The 23,996-nt window shown below is 42.1% G+C and overlaps 2 protein-coding genes across 10 annotated transcripts in view; one reads left to right on the top strand and one right to left on the bottom strand.

The window, feature by feature from the left end:
* CENPP (centromere protein P) overlaps positions 1 to 6,196 on the top strand; it is a 319,520-nt gene extending 313,324 nt beyond the window's left edge. For all 7 annotated transcript variants that reach the window (XM_090022881.1, XM_090022876.1, XM_090022882.1 and 4 more), the window contains exons 8-10: positions 3,202 to 3,281; positions 4,869 to 4,960; positions 5,872 to 6,196. In XM_090022881.1, coding sequence (XP_089879007.1) covers positions 3,202 to 3,281; positions 4,869 to 4,960; positions 5,872 to 5,999 — 300 coding nt within the window. In that variant the 3' untranslated portion in view covers positions 6,000 to 6,196. The remainder of the gene's footprint in view (positions 1 to 3,201; positions 3,282 to 4,868; positions 4,961 to 5,871) is intronic.
* Positions 6,197 to 6,848: 652 nt separating this feature from the next.
* IPPK (inositol-pentakisphosphate 2-kinase) overlaps positions 6,849 to 23,996 on the bottom strand; it is a 117,511-nt gene continuing 100,363 nt past the window's right edge. For all 3 annotated transcript variants that reach the window (XM_090022871.1, XM_090022870.1, XM_090022869.1), the window contains 5 exons: positions 23,053 to 23,332; positions 21,490 to 21,640; positions 16,731 to 16,833; positions 16,161 to 16,240; positions 6,849 to 15,113 (listed from right to left, as the gene is read on the bottom strand). In XM_090022871.1, the coding sequence (XP_089878997.1) occupies positions 14,891 to 15,113; positions 16,161 to 16,240; positions 16,731 to 16,833; positions 21,490 to 21,640; positions 23,053 to 23,332 (837 nt within the window). In that variant the 3' untranslated portion in view covers positions 6,849 to 14,890. The remainder of the gene's footprint in view (positions 15,114 to 16,160; positions 16,241 to 16,730; positions 16,834 to 21,489; positions 21,641 to 23,052; positions 23,333 to 23,996) is intronic.

Genomic DNA, 23,996 nt, shown 5'->3' with positions numbered 1-23,996 from the left:
TCTTGGTAAAGCAAGCTAATTAAGGATGGTTTTCAGCTTTATCTCCTCAGTTCTGTACGTGTGTGGCTTATAATGAGAATGTTAATGTATTAACACTTGTATTAGAGTGGAAAATAATCTATCTTTGAAATTCAATTAATTGGCACATTAAATAGTATAGACGAAATACATGAGCAAAGAAAACTATCTCCAGTGACAGAAATAAAGTTCATAGGTTCTCTCTCACCTTGTGTATTTTTGCGTTTATCATGTATAGCAACTGTATATTGAATGAAAGCCAGGTTATACAATTAGTTAATGTTTCTAAAATAATGCCCCAAATCCAAGGAACAATTAATTAACTTTGGTTTGTTACAGTATAGGCCTACCCATGGGAAAATAAGCCCGGGAGATTTTTTTTTAGTGGTATGGCGTGTTTACCTAAACCTGGCAAGTGTGTGTGGTGGGGGGGGGGCTGAGAGAGAGAGAGAGAACATGAGGAGAGGAGGGGACTTTGGTACTGAAATTTGAAAACTTTTCTTTCCTTTAGGGTCAATAGGAACCATATGGGATATTTATAAAGTACCTAGATTTCTTTTTGTTGACATTGTTGATGCTTTTATCACTGAAAGGTTCCCTTCATACTGGCATACATCTTTGCTTGCAAATGCTAGGGGCAGGTTATCAAGCCATGTATAAGGAACTCTTGTACATTAGAAAGCCACTCTGAGCTTTCTTGTGCACACACCAGATCTGCAGTGGATAGTTACAGCTGTTCATTTTGACAACACGATCTGCAGTAACTTTGTCTTGCTGGATTCCAAATGAACTGTAAATTCTCTAATAACAATATCTTATCCTCAGGTCAGCATTTTATCCTGAACATACCTGCTCCATCCTTTGCCCCTGGCAGTCAGTTCTAGCACTGGAGAAACTGGCAGCAGCAGCTGGGTAGGCCACGGAGGCTTAGTGGGAAGCCAAGTCTGGCCACTGCATGGCCCTTGCCCCATCACGTGACCGGGGGCAGTGGGACTGGCCACACATGCACCATGGCCTGCGTAGCCAATAATGTCACCGATAAATGCTGTGCCTACCCCTGCCCCAGCCCCACTCCCTCCCTCACTGTGGGGGCCTCAATCTGCTCCCTCCAGCCCCTACAGACTTACCAGCCAGATACTACTCTCCAAGCTGCTGGGCTGCATATCAGATTGGTAATGGCCGATGTGGCTGGTTAATAATTGGCCATCTGTATTGGCCAACGAAATCTTTATTGGAGTACCCCTAAAAATTGTTTAGGTAGTCTTGCAGGTGTATCCCAAAGGATTTTCAGAAGATATATTTAATATTCATCCTTTGTGAGGTTTGACTAATGAAATAAAAATACTTCTCAAAACAAAACACCAGACTTGAAGTAGGACCATTACAGTTAATCTTCACTGGAAATCTGCAAGCTCTGGATTTTATAACATTCAGAAAGTTGCATTCTGGGTTGTTTTTGTGATCAGGAGCTAATTTTTGTAACATAAAAACAGAAGAAGGTATAGAACAAACATAATACTAAATACCTCGTTAGCAATTTTGGGGGGTGTTAAGTCCATAATTATGAAGATGTTTTAATATTCCAAGATACTGTTGTTTTCCTAAAAATGCACTGTAGTCATGGCCAAGCCATGGCTCATGCTTTAGAAATGAAATGGTGTCAGTGTGCTGCTGTTTCTGGAAACATCCAGTGAGCATATATGTTAGAAATGTTATGAAGAAACAACTGCAGTGCTGCTTAGCCAGTTTTGTGAAGTGTGAGGTCTGTGTCTATCACCCAGGACCTGAAATTAGATACAAGAAGCAAAAATCACATATGGTTTTTTTGTATTTCACTACTAGCTAAACCAGAACAACTTTGCCTCTGTGTGATGAAAAGCATTACTACAATGTTAAGACCTTTTCATTTCCCATTACAATATAGTTTTGTATTACTGCTTTCTGGCCTCATTTGTTGAAACCATTCAAAATTTCACTGCAAAAAAAGTCTTCCCTTTGCTGCTGCTCAAGAGATGTGACATCAGCTGAAACATTCCAGTTGCTGTCTGACTCATTCCACATCAACTTCAAACTCCTAAGTTAGCTTTGTTCTATCGACTTACTTTGTGCCTCCTCTTCCCTGCTGTATCTTCTCTGGACTTCTACTAATAAGAATACCCTTTCTTTTGAGATGTTGAACATTTTCCAGTACTACCCCTTAGTTTTGGTATTGTCTCCCTTTTTCTTTGCACAATAGGCCTTTTTTCCCCAAGAAAGCAGTAGAATGCTTGAGCTGGTGATCCCTAACAATAAAAGACAGAGTAGGCAAGATTTGTTACTCACTTCCCATTTTGGTTCCTCACCAGAATCTATATTTTTACAACTTTTTGGCATACAGTAAAGTCATTTTCTCTTTGAAGGCTGAAGAGTGTGTGTGTGTGTGTGTGTGTGTGTGTATGCATGTATATATACATACATACACACATACATATATACACATACATACACACATATATAGTATATATATGTGTATATGGGGGTGTGTGTGTGTGTGTGTGTGTGCGTAGGAAGGACTCTTGTATGCATATGGTAGACTCCCAGGCCACAGGATGGATACCCATAGTTGAATTTTTGGAATTTGAAGAAATAAATAAAAATAAATACTTAACTAAAACCATTGATGTCTATAGGTTCTCTCATGCTCTGAAAAGTTATTGCTTTTCCTTGTAATTAAAGATAATTAATGAATAATTAAGGTGCAAAAGTGGCCTGTCATCTTACAACAAAGTTGGGGTTTTTTGTGTTCTGTTGTGCTAACATTTTAAATTTAATCATGAAGAAAAGATTAAATGCAAAATCATGTTCAATTAACAAATGGCTTGAATAGTCAAGAATAAAATTAATATATCTTGCTGGCCTTCTGTCCTTATGAGGAACCTCTGTAATAGAGAGAGCTATGCTACATACATCACAGTGCTCTGCCACAAACTGAGCAGATCTGCTTAAGGTTGATTTTATCTAATGAATATTTTCCTACTGTTACATGGATCTTATTTTGTCCAAACACTGTTAAAGTTTCAGAACTCCCTTCAGTATAAATCCAATATTTTTTATTCTATTTTTATTCCTATTACAGATTATTATAAGAAATATGAAGAAATCTTTATTACCTGGTTATGTACTTATGTCCCTTTCTATTAACAGGCCAAATATCCTGATATTGTAACACTTCCTGAAGGACCAACAGGAGATTACATGATTATAAAGAACCCTGAACTTTCTGGGTAAGGCAACTTCAAGATGCTTATTAATGTTTTTATTTAAGAAAAAAGAACAAAAGTAAAGTTTTGATAATGACATTTTAAATGGGGGTGGTTGTTTTTTTTAGAATAAATGATCTCTAACTCAACTAGAAGGAAATGTGAAGTGTCTGCCAGAATCACAATTTGTATATAAAGACTGGATAATTGTCAGAATCACATTATTGCTTATATTATGTAATCACTTTCTCCTTTAAATTTAAAAGAGTATTGTATGAACACATTTTGTAGATACAGCCATATTCACTTGGGAAAGTTCAAGCAAACACCACAGGATGCTTGCTTCCTGTGGCCCTGCTGGGGATGACAGAAATGTATTGCTGCTTCATATATTTATTGATAAGAGAAATTATAGATCATAACACCTAGACTGAGAAAGTAGGAGGCTCTAATAGCATTTTATATTTTGAACAACAATAATACTGAAGATTCCAAGGCCTTTATGACCATTACAACAATTATGTTTTATTTATTAATAATTAATATTTACAAATGTTGCTCACCTCATTCAAGTCATCACTTTAGTGCAGTTTATGAATCAGTGTGAGGAAGGTGTAAAAGATTTGACTGAAAGTTTAAAAACACTAGAAGTAGAGATGGGTAGTTAAAAGAAGCAGTTTCAGATCTTTATCCAGCCCAGGTTTGGGGCTGAGTTCAGTGGTGGTGAAATTTATGGTTCTTCAAATAATTGAAGATTCTCACTGGTAAGTATCTCACACCCTGCACTTTAACCAGAGACTTTTACCTTTAGCGGTGGCAGTGATCCCTTGATTTGAGGATGATCTCTACCGTGGCTCATTGCTGGGTCTTGAGGTGACTTAAAGAGTCCAGTCCTTGAGCCACAGATACATTCACAGAAGTTGCAGGTCTTTCTGCAGAGGAAAGTAGGCCATTGGCCAAGATTTCTCTCATTTTCCTTCCTCCACTCTCTCGTCTTGGCAAAGATGCTAGACCTAGAAGTGGTCTGCCGCTTGGTTGAGGTTGCAGTACCACTACAGTTGGTTAGCAGCTAGCTCCTCCTAGTTGTTGAAGTCAGCAGCAGTTTTCTTGAGGTATGCCTTCACTGTGTCCTTGTAGAGTTTCTGCTGAGAGATCTCAGGCCACAAGCAAGGTACAAGAAGAGCACTTGTTTTGGTTGCTGAGAATCAGGCATCCACACAGTGTCAGATCCAGCAAAATTGGTGCTTGAGGATCACTTACTCAATGCTAATATGCCCCATGTTAGAAGCAAGCAGCTTAACTGGATTGAATGACTGAAGTAACTTGAATCTGACTGGCTTACAACTCTTTTCTTTAAATATTACTAATTGTTCAAAAGTAGGTTGACATGACTACGAATGTTAAAGCTTTGGCTTGGGGACCTTCTTGAAAAGAAAATTTGGTTTACTAATTTGATATTACCTAGTGTTGACTTTTATTTAGTACTTATATATTAATTCAGAATCTGAGATGTGCTTACAGTAATGTTTCCACTGAAATAGACATCTAAACTTATTACTTTAAGTACTATACATGAGTTGCTTGTATTTTATATTATTATGTACAATACAGGTTTGAATTAATGATCATTTGGAAGATACCTGTGAATGAAGAAGGAATAGCAATACCTGTCCTGGATCTTCTGCCTAAAATACCAGCACACAGTAATGTCATGATATATTCTAAAATCATTTTTATTCATTGTGTGTTTGAAAAGCGAGGTTTTCCTGGCTTATAGTAAAGTCACTAATTAGATTTTGTCCAGATGGTTACAGAATGGAAGTTGCCACAAAACTCCACTTGAAATAGCTTTCCAATTTGACAAAATTTCATTCAATAGTTCAGTCAATCAGTGGTATACACCCACTACATGGTGTTTAGAACTGTACCAAAAGTCAAAATATCACCTCTGCTCTTCCTTTTTATCACTAACTTCCTGCATTGACAAACTGGTTAATGGCTAGTCCTTGTTCAGGACCTAGGGAGATGCTGGTACGAATCAGAAAGGCATGAGGCCTTCCCCTCAGTGGAATCTAGAGGGGATAGTTCTGATACAGCCGCCAACTCTACAGTAGATTTCCTTTAAGGGCAATTTAGGACACTGGTAACGTTAGGCAATCACTAATGAGTGTTAAGCAAACTGTGAAATCAGTGCACAGTGTCCACACATTTTCTGTTGAACAGATGTATGACCATAAATCATGTGGCTGTTTTTGCAGGCTACCCTTTCCTTGCTCTATCAGGAAAGAGGGCTTCTGAAGTTTCATGCTTTTAGGTATTCATGAATGGTGCTTCCTGCAAAATGATTTGGCATTTTCCAGTTCTTAAAATGTGTAAGGCTATCAGCAAGAGCATTTTTAGTCTAATTCACTACTTGCTAGAGCCAGAGAAGTAGCCTGTTTTCCTGACAAGCAAGCAAAATTAGGCAAGTGCTCCAAAAGAAGTGGTTGGCAAGTTTCAAACTTTCAGTGGGTGATGTAGTCACTGCATCCAGGTACCTTCTAAAGATTTTGATTGCTGTATTTCCTGTAATTTGGATTTTGATGTCTTTAATCTATTTTTTTTTTCCTTGCAGGTATAGAGCATAAGGCAGCAGCCGCTGCTGAAAATGCACCTGGCTGCTTCAGAATTATGCTGCGTTTGCTTGGGATTGAGGCCTCCATTGAAAGTGTGGTCAAATCATTTGCCATGGAAACAGAGTAATTTATAACAGTAGCCATGTGAATTATACAGTCTATAATTTTTATTGAATATAAACATTAAGTTATTTTCCATTTAGAAACCATACCCATAAAACATGCTATCTGTACAATTATGGCACATTCTATATAAATTGTCATGATGTGAAAAATAAATACAGCCATTTAAATACAAAATGCCAAATAAAATAGTTACATGTACAGAGTGAATTTCATTATAAAATTTAACTCTCTGAATCAGTAATGTACCGGGGGGGGGGGGTGTAGGTTGTCCTTAACATTTTCTAGGTATCTGGAAAGTGTTACAAGAACATATGCTGTCAAATTCAAGTCCATAAAAAGTGGAAGTTTCATTTCACAGCTCTATACAAGTACAGTGATCTTAACAGCTGCTTACAGATATTAAAAAACAAACACACACCGATATTACCAGAAGTAGCAGCGTGATAGTTCAGCCCAGCTCCACAGTGTCTGTTTAGATCAAGCGCTTCAGCGGGGCTTTTTGCCACTTTTATCTAAAGCCAATTCAATCAGCTATTAGATAAAAGCACCAAAAAGGCCTACTAAAGCATCCAATCCATAGACATGGCATGGGCCGGGTTGAATTAACATGATTCCTATTCTGGGTGTGTGCTGGGTTTGGTGTGGGAGCACACTGAGTTTAAAAGTAAAGCGCCATTTGGGGGAAGAGAGGGTGTTGTTTTGTTTTGTTTTGTTTTGATAATGTCTGTAAGCAGCCTCATGGCTCAAAAAAAAAAGTGACATTAAAAGAAAAATAAAGTTCCTCAAGTATTCCTGTTACTAAATGTAGGTAAAGTGATCATCATAGCCGATTAAAAAAAGTTAGTTTGTAAAAAAAAAAAAAAAAAAAAAAAAGCACAAAAAATCCAATTGCATGAAATAATTTTGCTTTCTTTTCCATAATTTATGGGTGCAGAATAGAACACCCTACTCTCACAAATCATTAACTGGAGCAAAAAAAGAAAACCCATGGCAAACAACTGAAAGCTTACACATTTTTTAATTCAAAGGGATAATTTACTACTGGCAATAGTGCTTAACCTTGCTTTGTACACCTAATGTAATAATTCTGGTAAACAAGTAAACACATTTCGCATATTTGCTTCCCTTAACATAAAGGAAACAATTTAAAGTTGTCTCTTGCTACATTCCTTACCCCTCTGACAGATTCTACCACTTAGACCTTCACAAATGAAGTAATAGTTTTCAAAAAGGTAAAATACAATAACATTTGTGGGGAAGGAGTGAGTCAATATTGCCACCACTTTTCAGAAGCACTATAGTATCCTTACCCAGACATCACAAGCGACTTGCCTATTTTTTTTTCAAAAACTGAGAGACGGTTGTCAACCCCAAAATTAATTCACTCTACCTAGATGAGGTACTTTTTGTATACATTTATTGTAAGCTTTTTCTAGACTCAGGAAGTCATTATGCACATCAGCTTTGGTCTCCTTAGCAGATATAATACACATATTACATGTCTGCCTCTTACTCTCAGCTGATTTACAGGTATGAATTCAAAGAAATGAGGAAGCATACAGAAATTGTGATATTCAAAAAAAACCAGGACAGGGCTGCCAGATCTATGATTATACCAACCAGTTCTAACACAGTAGGATGCTTTCTGGTAACAGCTTTCAAAACTGCCATCATAATAGTATGTTAGTAATAATAGCTAGGAACACTGCTCCTGTCATTATGCCTGGCCAAAAATAACTAGCGACTGAGGCAGCCAATTAGACTGTTTCTCGATTCAGAGGTTTTCCACTCCCCTCTCTCTCCCCACCCCACCTTCCCCAAATGAGCACATAGCAAAGTAATGCTAGGAATTAGCAGACACTCAGGAATTATCAATTACAGCTTTCTAAAAGTCTAACATAGTTTCAGTTGGTAGGGTCGGAAGGGACCTGAGCAGATCATCAAGTCCAACCCCCTGCCATGGCAGGAAAGAGTACTGGGGGTCAAACGACCCCAGCAGGTGATTGTCTAGCCTTGTCTTAAGGACCCCCAGGGCAGGGGCCAGCACCACTTCGCTTGGAAGTTGGTTCCAGATCCTAGCTCCCCTGACAGTGAAGTAGCGCCTCCTGCTGTCTAGTCTGAATTTAACCTCTGCCAGCTTGTGACCATTATTCCTGGTCACTTCTGGTAATGCTCGGGGGAACAGGGACTGCCCCAGTGCCTGCTGGTCCCCCCTGACTAGTTTGTAACAGGCTGCTAGATCTCCCCTCAGCCTTCTCTTGTGGAGGCTGTAACAGCTTCAGGTCCCGTAGCCTCTCCTCGTAGGGCCTGCCCTGCTGCCCCCTGATCATGTGAGTGGCCCTTCTCTGGACCCTCTGCATGTTGTCCACATCCCTCCTGAAGTGCAGTACCCAGTACTGGACACAGCACTCCAACTGCAGCCTGACCGGTGTCACATAGACGGGGAGTATCACGTCCTTGGACCTGCTCGAGATACATCTGTGGATGCCTGACAAGGTGCGGTTGGCCTGCCTGACTGCATCCCCACACTGCCGGCCCATGTTCATCTTGGAATCAGTGATGACACCAAGATCCTTTTCTGCCTCTGCGCTGACGAGAAGGAAGTTCCCCAGCCTTTAGGTATGGTGCCGGTTCTTCCTCCCAAGGTGCATCACCTTGCATTTGTCAGTGTTGAAACCCATCCTATTCTTGTCCGCCCACACCTGTAACCTGTCTAGGTCTGATTGTAGCCTATTCCTTCCTTATAACATGCCCACATCCCCCCATATCTTAGTGTCATCACCAAAGGCATCCAGGAATGCCTGATTGCCAAAAAGGCGGCATACACCCGGTGGAAGGGGCGGGGGGGGGTGATATCTTGAAAGAGGAGTATACCTCCTCTGGTCGGGCCTGTAGGGGGGCTGTCAGGAAAACTAAGGCAGACATAGAGCTAGGACTAGCGTCCAAGATCAAAGATAATAAAAAGTCCTTTTTCAAATATATAGGGAGGTTGAAGATGGTACTGGGAAACATGGGGCCCCTGCAAGATTCTTTGGGCAGTCTGGTGGTTGCGCCAGAGGAGAAAGCAGACTTCTCTAACCAATTCTTCACCTCCATTTTCTTGTGCAGGGACTGGGACTTCCCCACTGTGATGCAAGATGGACTTGAGGGGAATGCCTCCAGACCTCAGGTTGGGGAGGACCGGGTTAGAGAGCTTCTGGAGGGGCTGGACGTGTTCAAGTCAGCGGGTCCAGATGCTCTCCACCCCAGGGTGTTGAGGGAGCTAGCAGGGGTTATTGCAGGGTCCTTGGGACGGCTTTACGAGTGCTCATGGTGCTCAGGCCAGGTGCCAGATGATTGGAAAATTGTCAACGTGGTCCCCATCTTTAAAAAAGGAAGGAGGGAGGACCTGGGCAACTATAGGCCCCGTCAGTCTTACCTCAGTCCTAGGGAAACTCTTTGAGAAGATCATCAAGGAGCACATCTGCGATGGGCCGGCTTCAGGGATGATGCTTAAGGGCAGCCAGCACAGTTTCATTAGGGGCAGGTCATGTCAGACCAACCTGATTGCCTTTTATGATCAGGTCACAAAAGCATTGGATGCAGGTGTTGCCGTGGATATAATCTTTCTGGACTTCAGCAAGGCCGCCTACACCATCTTCCACCCCATCCTTATTAAAAAATTGGGCGACTGTGGCATTGATGCCTACAGTCAGATGGATTGCAGACTGGCTGAAGGGTCGTACTCAGAAGGTGGTGGTGGATGGGTCATATTCGACCTGGGGGGAAGTGGGAAGCGGAGTCCCCCAGGGCTCAGTCCTTGGGCTTGCGCTATTCAAGCTCTTTATCAGCAATTTGGACGATGGGGTGAAAAGCAACCTGTTTAAATTTGCTAATGATACCAACATTTGGGGTGAGGTGAGTGTGCTAGTAGGGAGGGAAAGACTGCAGCAAGACCTGGATAGGTTACAGGGGTGGGCTAGCAAAAACAGGAAGCGTTTCAATACAGTAGTAACCAGCAGCACACTTATAAGATGGGAAACTCCCTTCTTGAGAGGACAGAGGCAGAGAGGGATCCTGGAGTCATTGACTCTAAGATGAACATGGGCTGACAATGCGAGGTCACGGTTGGCAGGGCTAACCAGACTTTGTCGTGCATCCACAGGTGCATTTCAGGCAGGGCCAAGGAGGTGATCCTCCCCCTCTATACGGCACTGGTCAGGCCACAGCTGGAGTACTGTGTCCAGTTCTGTGCGCCCCACTTCAGGAAGGATGTGGACAACGTTGAGAGGGTCCAGAGGGCCACCCACATGATCAGGGGACTACAGGGCAGACCCTACAATGAGAGACTGCAGGAGTTGAACCTGTTCAGCCTTCACAAGAGAAGGCTGAGGGGCCTGGTGACCATCTATAAACTCACCAGGTGGGACCAGAAGGGTTTGGGAGAGACCTTGTTTCCCCTAGCACCCCCTGGCATAACAAGGAATAACGGCCACAAGTTGTTGGAGAGTAGGTTTAGATTAGACATGTAAGAACTACTTCACGGTCAGGGAGGCTAGGATCTGGAACCAACTTCCAAGGGAAGTGGTGCTGGCTCCTACCCTGGGGGTCTTTAAGAAGATGCTTGATGCCTACCTGGCCGGAATCATCTGAGCCCAGTTTTTCTCCTGCTTAGGCGGGGGGGGAGGGTGGTCAGACTTGAAGATCTACAAGGTCCCTTCCAACCCTACTTCTGTGATTCTGTGAAATTTGAACAGGGTGCTTTTTACCCCCTCGTCCAAGTCACCGATGAAGATGTTGAACAGTGCGGGCCTGAGCCCTGCGGAACCCCACTGCCCACATCCCCCCAGGCTGAAAACAACCCATCCACCACCACTCTCTGGGTGCGGCCCTCTAGCCAGTTGGCAACCCATTTGACTGTGTAGGTGTCAACATCACAGTCCCCCAGTTTCTTAATGAGACTGGGGTGAAAGACAGTGTCGAAGACCTTCCAAAAGTCCAGAAAGACTACGTCTACTGCTACCCCTGCACCTAAGGATTTGCTGATCTGATTATAGAAGGCCACCAGGTTGGTCTGACAGGACCTGCTGCTAATGAACCTGTATGGGTTGCCCCTAAGCATAATCTCCCCCACAGGCCCCTTGTGGAGGACATGTGCCAGAATGATTCTCTCAAAAAGCTTACCCGGGATCAAGGTAAGACTAACTGGCCTATGGTTTCCCGGGTCCTCCTTCCTCCCTTTTTTGAAGATGGGAACCACACTGACCCTCTTCCAGTCTGCTGGCACCACACCAGACCACCACGGGTGCTCGTACAGCTGTCCCAGGGATCCTGCAATGGCCTCAGCCAATTCCCTCAGCACTCTGGGGTGGAGATCATCTGAACCAGCTGATTTAAATACATCCAGTCCTTCCAGAAGTTCCCTGACTGGCTCCTCCCTGACCCTTGGCATAGGTGCACCTCTCCTGGAGCCTGAGGGGGGCCCGGTGGGGGTGCTGATCTGGTTCCTGCTCAGGAAAATGGAGGCAAAGAGGTCGTTAAATAGGTTAACTTTGTCTCTGGTGTGATAACCGAATTTCCTAGCATGTCTTGTAGGGGCTCCATGTTACCCAGTACCTTCTTTTTGCCCCCTATGTATTTAAAAAAGGACTTCTTGTTGTCCTTGATCCAGGAAGCTAGCCCCAGTTCTATCTCTGCCTTGGCCTTCCTGACCACCCACCTACAGCCCCGAGCAACCACAGTATAATCCTCCCTGGTGATGGCCCCCTCCTTTCCATTGGGTGTATGCTTCCCTTTTAGCTAGGAGACATTCCCAGATGCTTTTGGTGAGCCATGGAGGCTTGTGTGCCCTCCTGCTCCCTTTGATCCGTTTGATTACCTCCCTTTAGGCTTGGAGGATCATCTCCTTAAGGAGCGACCACTCTTCTTGGACATCTGGCTCCCCTCCCTGCCAGGACCTCAGTGCTTCCCCAACTATTCTCCTTAGCTCATTGAAGTCCGCCCTCCTGAAATATAGGGCTGCTGCTCTGCTGCAGGCCTTTGCCACCTTGTGCCAGATGGTGAATTCCAGCAGGCGATGATCGCTGTCGCCCAGGTGGTCGAGCACCTGCAGCCACCTCACCGAGTCGTTGCCCATGGCCAGCACCAGGTCCAACAAGGCTGTGCACCTCCTGGGTTAGATGGAGGTCCTGTATTTTGGCTAGGAACCTACGTGAACAGTCAGACCTGACTGACTGCTCTTCCGAGCAGATGTCTGGAAAGTTTAGGTCCCCCATGACAACCACATCCTTTGACCTAACTACCTCTGTTAAGAACTCCTGGTCTAGCTCTTCCCTTTGGCTGGGTGGTCTATAGTAGACCCTCACCGTTAAGTCTCTTTCCACTCGACTGCCTTGTATTCTAACCCAAAGCACTTCAGAGTGCCCCTCCTCTGACTCTGTGCTAATTGATGAAGAAGTGTATTCCTCCTTAATGTAGAGCATCCCCACCCCTACCTTTCCTCCCAGTCCTATCCCTCCTGTACAGCCTATAGCCCTTGATACTCACTGCCCAGTCGTGCATTGGGTCCCACCATGTTTCTGTGAGCCCCACTATGTCTGGGTTGGTGTCAGCTAGCAGGAGGGTAAGTTCCTCCTGCTTGTTTCCCATACTACAAACATAAGAAAGGCTGGTTGGCATTCTGCTAATCCAAGTAAGCAAGCAGTAGCTAATGTTACTATGTCCCTTGTGCACTGCTGTTTTCATTCCATATAACCCTTGCTCTTTATGCCAACCAATTCGTTCCATTTCTATTATATGTATCACAGCAAGCAGCAAGCCTTAATAGAGCTTTCCTGCAAGAAAATGAAAACAAGCTACTGTCAGCATATTTAGTCGCACAGGAAAGTTTTAGCCTAAACCTGAAACTTAAAACCAATTCTTCAGCCTTTTAAAGTAGAAACACTTTTGCTGTTGATATTCTTTACTTTGTCTACAATCCAAAGGGGCTCTGCTCACTTAAGCACAGTCTTCTTGATCACTTCAGAAGGTGGTATTGTCAAAATACTAGTCACCTACCAATAGCAGGCTGCAATTAAACATTACTGATGAGCCCAGATTGCTCTAAGGGCTGTATCACATGTAAAAATTATGTAAAGAATAGCAAAAATAATCATACTCCAGCAAATCATGCTACAAACTGACAGTAGGTTCAAAAGGTTACATTATGCATTATCCATTTCCCATTGTGCAGCAATATTTCTAAAAGTTAATATTCTTTTAAAAATCATACCACCACTCTGAGCCCGTTTAATGGTCAAGATTTCATGCAATTGCGCATGGGTTCTACTCCCGAACACAGGTGAGAATTTAAGGTTTTGGAACTATTTAAATGTAATATTTAAAGTTGCCAATATAACTTTATTGAATCTTTTATAAAGGAAATGTCTTAAAGACCGACATATTTAGAAATTCATTGCCAGTACACATGCACTGTATACTGAAAGGCTGCTTTTTGTGTAGTTTGAATAATATCACATTATACATTTGTAGGGTATGTGAGCCTCAGACATGCAAAGAAAAACAAGTAATAGCTGAAAGAGCCAGTAGTTATACCACAGTATCCACCATTCCGAATCCAACTTTATGTTCTAAGTTTTGGACTAGCTGAAGCTCTTCCAGTTTTAAAGCTTACAAGACTCAGAAAAGAACATCTCATCCACAAATACATACAGACTGGCAGAAAATGTTTAAGTTGTTTGCCACGCAAAGTATGTCCATTATTCATTTGTTGAAGTGACAACCACCATCAAGAAAGTCACCTTACAATGACAAACTTCACAAGATACAAGCAGATACTGTCAAATCTTTCCTCGAGAAAAAGGTCCTCCTTCAGTCAGCCTGACTCCTCTTCAAGAACAAGCATAAAAGTGAATTAGGTGTGCTAAATGCAGAGACAACAGCATATCTGATTCTGGCACTTAATCTGAGAGTCCAAAACCATATGCAAAACTATAAGAAAAGGAGCATGCAACTCCAGTTTCATTAAATTAACAAGACTGTCCTTCAATAGCAGCATGTTGTATACAAAATGACTGTTGGTTGGGTCAAAGACTGATGTACTTTCAGCCACCAAATTTACACACTAGAAAAAGAGTGGCTTGTCCAGTAAAAAATCCTAACCCTTTTCACATATTTTGTGAATGTCTACTTATAGCTGTTCTAGTTACTACACAAACTTTTTGAGACTGATAACTAAACTTTTGGAAGCAGAATCTGGATTTCTCAATCTCATGCACTAAATGCTTAATACACATTTGGCACCAATAAGCAATTATGACAATTTAGTGGTAATTCCTTTTTTAAAAAATTAAATGGACAATGGACAGTTTATTTAAAATAAGCTTCAGTAATGCATTTTCTTTGTGTTCAGTGCTGCTTCATTTTTAGTTTACTTTTTTCAATACAGTTCCCACCCCATTAGTATAAGCAAATATCAAAATGCACAAGTGCAAGGTAATTCTTACGGTAGTGATTGAACGTTCTGCATTAGTGCAATAGAGCCGGAACTTCCTAACTCTGCATTAAAGAATAAAAGTTATGCCAGAACATTTCATTCTGTGCTCCACAGTAGTCATTCACTTTTAAAGGATGCAGACTAACATCAATCTGTATTCTTGTTGCAGGGTATGACAGGCATCTGTTCTGTAATATTGCATACATTCATTGAAAGTTATATGCTGGGAAGTGTGTTTTAGTGCTATTTCATGTCTTTGAAAGATCTTCTGGATTTAAAAAAAACCTCTCAAAGCAAATACATTCACAGCCTAAAAATGCACTAAACACAATAGAAAAAAAAATCAGTGTAATTACATTTCATTAAACTGTTACATTAAGTGTTAAAATTCAAAACAAAAAATAGTTTTAAGGAAACTGTTACACTTTATGGAGAACTATGCAGTCTTCATTCTCCTTAAAGAGATTTGACATCACTGGATCTTCTTTGGCTTGCACATTCTTCAGATAATAGTTTACTATCTTGCCATCAAGTTTGTATTGATGAGGAATGCTTTCATATGGCTTAAGATCTAGGTCCAGGACAGAGACTGAAAAGGTGAATCTTGATTTGGATGATAAAACCAGAGATTTTTGCTCAGAACTGAAGGAAGCGGGAAGAGAATGGTGCAAAACAGTAAGTTAAGGCAAACAGTTTGCATGGGAATTCAAAGTATCTATACCACATCCAATGTCACTATGAAAACAGCGTGTACCAAAATAACTCATGTATTCACCCCTAGAGTAGTGCTGGATACACACACACACGGTGTCATTCTATAGCAGCACTCCCTAATAGCAGAAGGCAGGACAGACAAGCCACAACCACAACCCTACTGCTCTTTTGAAAAAGAATTCTGCTTTACTTGTAAAAGATTTGATGCTGTTTGGTGCCCAGGGTTCCAATCTCCCTTGCTCCAGACAGCAGAAAATTGAACTTCAGATGGCATAGCATTAAATGTACCCCTGGCTCTGCTTAACTGACAATGAGGCCTCCAAGTCCAAAAATGGCATCGAGACAGGCCAGAATAAGTTTTTTAGTTGCTCACACTAGCGCTTGGTTAGTTTCTGTACCACTTCAACCCAAAGTCTTCTTGACTCCATTCTAGTACTCATACAGTTAAATTAAATGGTCTCAACTAGTGACTTTGCAACTAGATCTACTTAAAATTGGCAGGGGGAGGAATCATCAAAAGTGCAATAAATTTCCATGTGATAGAAAGAACCATTATGCAAAAGAGCCAACTTAGGCCCATGACAAATTTTATTCACTGCTTTCAAGGCACTACTACCCATGTGCCACAGCCCTTCCAAGCCTTGCAGTGCAGCAGGCATGGGACAATTGTATCTGGAGGCAGCACCACCCAGATGTGATGCACTGAGGCAGCACCAACAGTGGTTCTCAACCAGGGTTGCTGCCACACATACACAAAAAAAAGTGGTAGAGGTTTGCCCTCAGCACCACTACTTTAGAGCCTCCTGCCCTGAACACTGGTTTTTGTTTTGTTTTTTTTAACTTCCTGCTTAATCTTCCTACTGCAAGACCTTTTTGAAGTTCAGACTCAAACTGTGTGAATTGCACTTTGGAGTGAGTACAAAATAACATAACATGTATGAAATAACACAATTTAAACTCCAAAAACTCCATTACCATTCATCCTGGAGACAAGGCGAAAGGGCAATCATGATGGAACAGTCCTTAGCTGTCATTGCTATTCTGTACTGTTGAACCTACACACAAACAAAGATTGATTAAGTTATCTCCATAATGTAAGAATATTTGCATTTCTGGACTGTGTTGCAGATACAAAACCAACAGTCACCTTTTAAGCATGCACAATAAAAATAATACTTGCTTTAGGAGCTGAAGACAATAGATGTCCTTCAGATCATGAAATCTGAGCCACTTTCACTTCAACGTGCGTTACATGGTACACGTGGCTAGTGGTTCAGACTTTCATGAAAACATGTTTGAAGAAACAGCATTTTCAGTTTGCTGTTACAACAAAACAGGCAGTAAGCAGCTGTTCATTTACACAGATGATCTGATTGAGAGAGGAGGAAGGACTTTAGCCTTTTACGCAGCAAAAGGTCCAAACAGATTTCCAAAGGTGAGCACAGGCAAGTCCACTGACTTCTGTGGAAACTAATGGCTCAGGCAGATGTATTTTCTCTTGATTGTTAAAAGTAAAGCTTCAATATCCATACTGAAGAAAGATACCTTTGTCAATGCAAATGCTACTGTTCCATCATCTTCAGTTGAAAGATCTAGCAGCTTCTCATAAAATGCTTCATTGTAAGGTCCACCTATCTGCAATGTATTTCTAATAAATACATGCATACACAAAAAAAAAGAAAGAAAAGTGTTTGAGAAAGAGTTCCAGGCTCTACTGGCCAAAACAGCTGTTTTTGGCTTAAAGTCTATCTCTAGCATTATTAACGGAAAAAAATGCAGTGTTGTAAAGATGGGGAAGTTTCAGATCTTCCAACAATTTACAGTGCCTCTCAGAAAGGTGATGATTATTATTGTTATGGTTATTGGGATTGTTATTTTGTTGAAAAGTTTGTTACAACAAACACCTTAACTATATTTCAAACATGCATACAAGTTGGATAACATGGGAGAAGCTGGGAGCTATATTACTAGTTTAGTGTACTGGTTCTCAACTGAGAATCCACAAGCACCCCTCAGGGGTACCACCGCACAGGTACTACCACTGGGCCCAGGTAGAAGTACCTCAAGGGGCTGTGACATGCACTGTCTGATAAGCCTAAAGCAGGCAGGAGAACTGGCTTGCCTTACAGCCCCTTCCAGCTCATCCCCTACCCCATGCTCCTCCTGCAAACAGACACTCCTTTCCTGCATGCCTCTGTTTACGGGAGGCACATTCAGGGTCAGATTGGGAACTGCAGCACCAGCCAGTAATCCTGCCTGCCTGCCTGCTCTGGAGCTCTCAAAGCCGAAATGAGGCAGGGGAGTGCCTGTGCTACAGGATGCTTTTACCTGGTTGTGGTGGTGGCAACAGCAGCACCCCAGCTCAGAGCCACTGAGGTAAGCTGAAGCAGCACACTGCAGTCTGGAGTAGTATATGCAATGTAAATGAAGGAAATTCATATAGAAATCAAATCTCAGAGCAGTAATATAATTCTGCCTTAACCCCCCAGAGAGATGCAATTAGCTCAATGTTTAAAGAGGCACAGTGAGAGAGAGATGGTATCCCAGAGGCAGTAAGAACGTTTTCTTTTTAAATGTGGTCAAAGTCACTAGCAGTCTCCAGAAAGACTGCACAGTGGCTGCTATTAAGTCTTCAAAATCAGAAGGTTTGTCAGAGAGAGTGTCTTGAAGTGCTGCAAGGCAGAAGAGAGAATACTACTGGTTTAAGGCCAAGTGATTCAAAGATAAGTGTTGGTCAATCAGGTCCTTCCAACAGGAAGGTTTCTCCAGCCCCTTCTATGCTTCTTTTAAAGTACTTTCCATAGGAAATGCACAGAACACACTCATAGTAGTTCAGTGTTTCTCAATCGGGGTGCTGCCACATTCAAGAAATTGTGGAGTGTGCCCCGACTCCAAAAATGTTGAGCATCCTTGAATTGGTGCTAATACACAGCACATGGAAATGCTATATGAGATGCACAAATATAAATCAATTATTCAAACTCCTACCCAAATATACAAGATTAACTTTCTATGGCTGCCTTTAAAGAAAACCTTTAAAAGCCATGGGTATACTGCCAGTTGTTTATAAGCAGGATTTCACACTAACTACTACTCAAAAAGTAAACAGTGCATTTTTCAAGTGAACCTGCACTGCGCTCTTGTGGTTAGTGCCTGTACTGCCCAGGGAAGTGATTTTCTTGGGAATGTGAGAAGCATCACAAATAAAAGAGGCTTCCTCAGGACAGTCTTTCATTACAGCTGATCCACTGGACCCTGCCCTGACTGCCATGCCAAAAAAAAAAAACCATGCTCAAGTAAGTATTTTTTCAACAGGCAGCCTACACTGTAAGACAAGGATGTCAAACAGGGCCCACAAAGCTGGGTCATCCAGCCCCCAGCCTTCATCAGGGAACTTCCTGTAGTGGCAGACAAGTGTCTGGGCAACACCTGCACTGCTGAAGCAGCAGCAGCACTGTGATGTGTATCTGTGACAGCAGCCAAGCACCCATGACGCTGGGCTTCTTTCTGCAGTGCTGCTGAGACTTCATTGCCACAGCTGTTGCCTGGGTGCTTGGCTGCCGCTGCAGGAAGAGCCCGCAGTGCTGCTGGGGCTCCAGTGCTGTATCTCTTCCCAAGTGCCTGGCTGCCACTAAGGGGCTGCTGGGGCTCCAGGGCCACAGCTCTCGCTGGCTTGACTGCCAAGCCCCCAGGAGAGAGCAGCTGCACTGGCGCCTCAGCAGCACTAAAGGAAGAAGCCCAGTACTGTGGCTTCTTCTCGTAGTAGTAGCCAAGCGCCTGGGATGCCAAACCTCTTTCTGCCAGGTCCTGGGCCAGCCGGAGTGGGCATTATGTATTAGATCCAGCACTGTGGGCCCAATCCAGCCATCTGACTTGTGGACCAGTCCCATACCACTCACCTGGCACAGAGGGCCAGAAGAGTTGGACCAGAGGTGGGCAATTATTTTGACTGGAGGACTATGGTGGGGGGAGATGTAGACCACCACAGTCCTCAACAATTGGTCTACATCTATATACTCATGATTTCTCCTGGAAAAGCAATGACTCTCCCAGGAGAAACTGAATGTCTGTACAAAAACAGTGTCAGTACTGCAAGCTTTCTGCTCTTCAGGGCCTCAGCAGTTGAATGTCTGTACATGTGGCTGTCTCCAGGTTATTCGAATGTGTGTACACAGCTACTATGTGGACCAGAGATGTCAAAGGCTGCATACACGTTTTCATATAATCTAGGAGAATTCTCATCGTTTTGTTCTTCTGGTAGAAAAGCTTACCCAGAGCCACAGTACAGACATTCAAATGCTAATGCCCTGAAGAGTGGAGAACTTGCAGTGCTGACACTATTCAGGTATGCACAGGGCCCTCTCATAGATTTCAGCATGCTCTGCAGGCTCCGTTAATCTGCCTGGGAATGTTGAGGGGCCTTGATCCTTCCTTCCCTTCCCTCCTCGCCCCCCCCGGGGGCCTACCTGTCTGCCTGCCTCTCCCACGGCTGGGGGGTGAGCTGGGGGGAGGGCAGTGCTTCCCTCCACAGTGGCAGCTCCCATAGGACTGCCCAGGTGGGGTGCCAGTGGCTGGGTGCTGCCCGGGGGGTGCCGCCACTGTGGAGAGGAGCACCGGGGCTCAGAGGCTGTGTGACCCATTGGCAGCTCACTCCCTGAAGCTTCTCATACACATGGCTAATGGTGTATGTGGGGGAGGGGGGTGCGGCAAAGTGAGCTGTCTGGTTGAGAGCCGTGGCCTGCACTATTGGGGCTTATGTGCCTTATGCCCCCCAGCCATTTAGAAGTTGGACAGCACTTAGGATAGGCTTTGACAAACATAAATCAATTGTACATCTACTTTGGCAGCTGCTCAAATCTTTTTCTAAAGTTGTAGTGAAATAAGGTTTTTCTATATCATATTCTGAGGTTAGGAACAGATTTTACTGGTGACAAAAAAGGGTTAGGACCTCATCTAGAAAATCAGACATTTTATTGTCAGTAATTCTTCACAAAATAATTAGAGAGGTTTACCATTGCAGATACAGTTCTCTGATCTAGAGAATTCCACCAGAAAGAAATTAACATAGACATTACCATTACTAGATCAAACTCATGGGTCTACTTCAGATCTGACAGTGTTTAGTGGCAGAAGCTTCAAAAGGTAGATGTGGAATAAACTGTCTTACAATAATCTTAAAGCAATGCAAGGCTAAACTATAAACTAAACTAGAATGAACTAAAGCAGGGGTGGGGCAAAAACCAGCCTGTGTGCCTGATCAGGCCTGCAGTGAACTCAATTTCCCAGCACCCCCTGCCTGCATCGCTCTGGCAGGGCTCCATGAAGATGCCAGGAACAGCAGCTGTCCCAGGGGCATGCAAGCAGTGTATCACAGCTTTGCCCCAGCTCCTACCCATGGCCAAAGCCACACGATCCCAACCCCAGAGCAGCTCCCCACCCAACCACACGCCATGTCAGCATGCCACTCGGACCCACCTCCATGGAGACCCTCACCCTGCACTGTCACAGACCCACCACTCCTGGGGTCTCCACGGAGACCTTGCAGAGTGATGCAGGCAGGGACTGTTGGGAAATGGAGCCCAGCCACTGTCCAGATCGGCCATTTTGTGCCCCCTGAACTAAAGCAACTTTATTGTTAAGAGATCATCCAATGCAGGTCTGATATACTTTACACTGAGCCTCACACATTACAGCAGTTCAGCTTAAATGTCCCTATTTACATATAGCCTAAATGCCCATGTCTCTGCTGAATCTTGCCAAATTCCTTGTACCCACATATATGAAACAAGTTCCCAATTCCAATTAAACACTGGCTGAAAAAGCATGTTTTATCATGATTTGCCATCAAAATAAAAGATCTCAGGTACATAAAGGAGCAAACTAAAAGGGCACAAATGCAAACAAGGTTCAAGTCCCAGAGAACTGTCTTCCTTCACACAGAGTTTTCTAAAAGAAGCACTAGTGAGTAATATGTTCTGATTATCTTCAGTGAATATTTTCCTGTAGAAAACCTTTAAGGTTCCAAACAAGGTCTCCCCAGAAGTAGTCTTGGCTGGAAGAGATTCATATCAAGCAAAATACTGCCTCAAGCTTCTGCATTATCCAGTTTTATCTATGTCACATGAAGTATCATGTTAGAAAATTATGATCCATATATTGTAGGACTGAGTGTGAAGGACAGGACAGATGTCTAGAGGACTTGGGAATAGCAATTCAAACAGATTATCTCTAGAGACCCATTTTGTCCCATATTTTCACATCTTGGCAACCTAAGCTGAATGCAAGAGTCAGTATGGAATCTTACCTCTCTTCAGGAAACTCCTCTAAGTACTGTTCAACTCTACTGTATAAGGGATAAAGTCCTTCAATATCTAACATATCAAGCATCTGAGCCTGAAGAGTTTTATAAAGCAGACAGCCCCTTGGTAAGCCGGAGCCCTCCATTTTATGTTTACCTAGAAGAGGAACAGGGAGGAAAAACATTTTCAAATATGATATACTTTTAAAAAGTGTACCACTATTTTGGATAATGGATTAAAATTTTTCCCAGATTGATCACTTGAATGAAAAAGCTACAGGCTAACTTCAAACTTATGAAAAACAGGAGCTGAGCAGTTCAAATATAAGACTCAAAGCTCAAGATTCACATCTTGAAGAGAAGTGTAAATTCTGTGTAATGTTGTGTGATACAGCTTACAGAAGGGACTCCTGTTCTACTTCTCTGTTATTTCTCTTAAATGACAAACTACTCAAATGCAAAAAAATAAATAAAGTTGGGGGGGCAGGAGGGAAGAGGAAGTCTCCCTCAGCCACACTCTAGGGGAGGTTTCAAAAGCACAAGGTCAGAGTTCAGCACCTACCTCTGCTTTGTGCCTTTTAAAAAGTCTACCCCAGATATGCCAGGATCATAATATAAAATATTTTATATCACACTAAGTTTAGCATTTTGGAAGTTACAAAAGACTTTATATTCCAAGTTATGCAGTACTTTTTGGAGGAAGGGAAAAGGAGGAAATAAAAAAGAAGTTAGCAATTTGATTTCAGACCACTGTTATGGTTGAAAACGCAGCATTTGAAATAAATGGCAGTGAAAGTAACTGAGCATCTCTCCAAGGCCAACTACTGCTCACAAACTGAACTGTAGTCACATAGTTGGTACTTATTCAATTTCTATACCACAACACTCACAGAAACATAATAAACAATTTAACCTTTGCAAAACTAAATAGCAAAGAGTCAGAGGCTTCTTTCCTCCAGCCCTCAATCTTCATTTCCATTACTCATACATACGTGCCAATTTTCCATATGAATACCTCCCGAGGTGCCTTCATGCAACTTAAACTAAAAACACAACCACACTGAACTTCATACATATACAAAGAACACTCCAGTGATTTTTTTAACAATACAACATGGGCATCAGATGTGACATGTATTTTAATTTTTGTCCATTGCAACTTCTAACGTTTAAATGAATGAATGGCATTTCATCTAATGAAAGGAGTACTAATAAAGCTTTATTAAGTCAAATTTAACATAAGTCAAAATGAGTTAATTTTAAAGAAGCCACTAAGTAGACTTTTTGGGGTTTTGTTTATTTTTAGACAGGAAAGAACATAAGAACTGCCATTTACTGGGTCAGCCCAGAGGTCTATCTGGCCCAGTATCCTGTGTCTCACAGAGGCAGTGAGTGCATTTTGAAAGGGAAAGTGAACAGGGGATTGATTTTTCTGCTTTTTTTAACCCATTATTGTCTTTTAGCTCACTCTGGTAATAACCAACCTATAATATGACAGTTGCTCAATTTAGCATATTATATTCTTGGATTATACTATATTATTACTGAAATTATATGAGACTTTCTTACCATTTCTTACCAGCTCCTTACTGAAAGCACTTGCTTCACAGTAACTCCTTCCTTGTGAAATAGGAACTGTCTTCATATCACCTGCTCTGCAGGCATCAGTATTACTTAATAGAGTCATTGTAATTACGTGAATTAACTCTTTAATAATTGTCCTTGTACAATGTGGTCCACTGACCAATCCATTTGAAGGAAAAAAGAGAGGTTTTAAGTGACGAGCAAGTTCATTCCAGTCAGACAGACAGTCCTGATCATCTTTACAGCCATAAATTAGTTCACCATTCTGTAATTGGGAAAGAAACATTTATGCAATTCAGGAAGTCCAATTACAATTATAAACTAATATTGCAGAGGTTAAGCATACATTTTAAAATAGTTTAGTGCCATGCTTTGATTAGCACAGATCTGACTGCATAGCAAAGATGCTAATTTGAAGTGCACATTTTCCTTAAAAGAATGAAAAATTAGGGAACAATTGTACCGAATGGATACACAGATGTAATACTGTGCACTGGAGAAGTTGTACAGTAGGGTCTTGGTTACTAGTTGAGGTGCAGCTGCTGAACAATATACAGAAAGGGGCTTAACGTACAAGAAAAGATAAATTAATATTTTAACATCCCCTTATAAAAATAACTTGCTGATGGCATATAGTTAAGCTTCAGATTTCTCTAAAGAGCTTTTAAGTAGTATCATGAAGTCAGAGAGTGAGAGAACAGATCTGCAAGTCCATCTCACCAAAAAAATTCTTCCAAGACAGATATTTACATAGGATAGTCTTAAATTGAAGAGAAGGGATGCTTTATGTTGGACACAGCTTTAAGAGAGCTTTGTTTTCTAAAATGAACATAAGCAACTAATATGTTACATTATTTATCACAGCAATTACTGCCACATATTTTATTGCATCCATTGTACGTAGTGAAGTAATTTTTTACTGACTCTTA

Source organism: Crocodylus siamensis, chromosome 11 (assembly GCF_052110815.1).
Source record: "Crocodylus siamensis isolate JL-2025a chromosome 11, ASM5211081v1, whole genome shotgun sequence".
Lineage (NCBI taxonomy): Eukaryota > Metazoa > Chordata > Crocodylia > Crocodylidae > Crocodylus > Crocodylus siamensis.
This window is presented reverse-complemented; position numbering and strand designations above follow the sequence as displayed.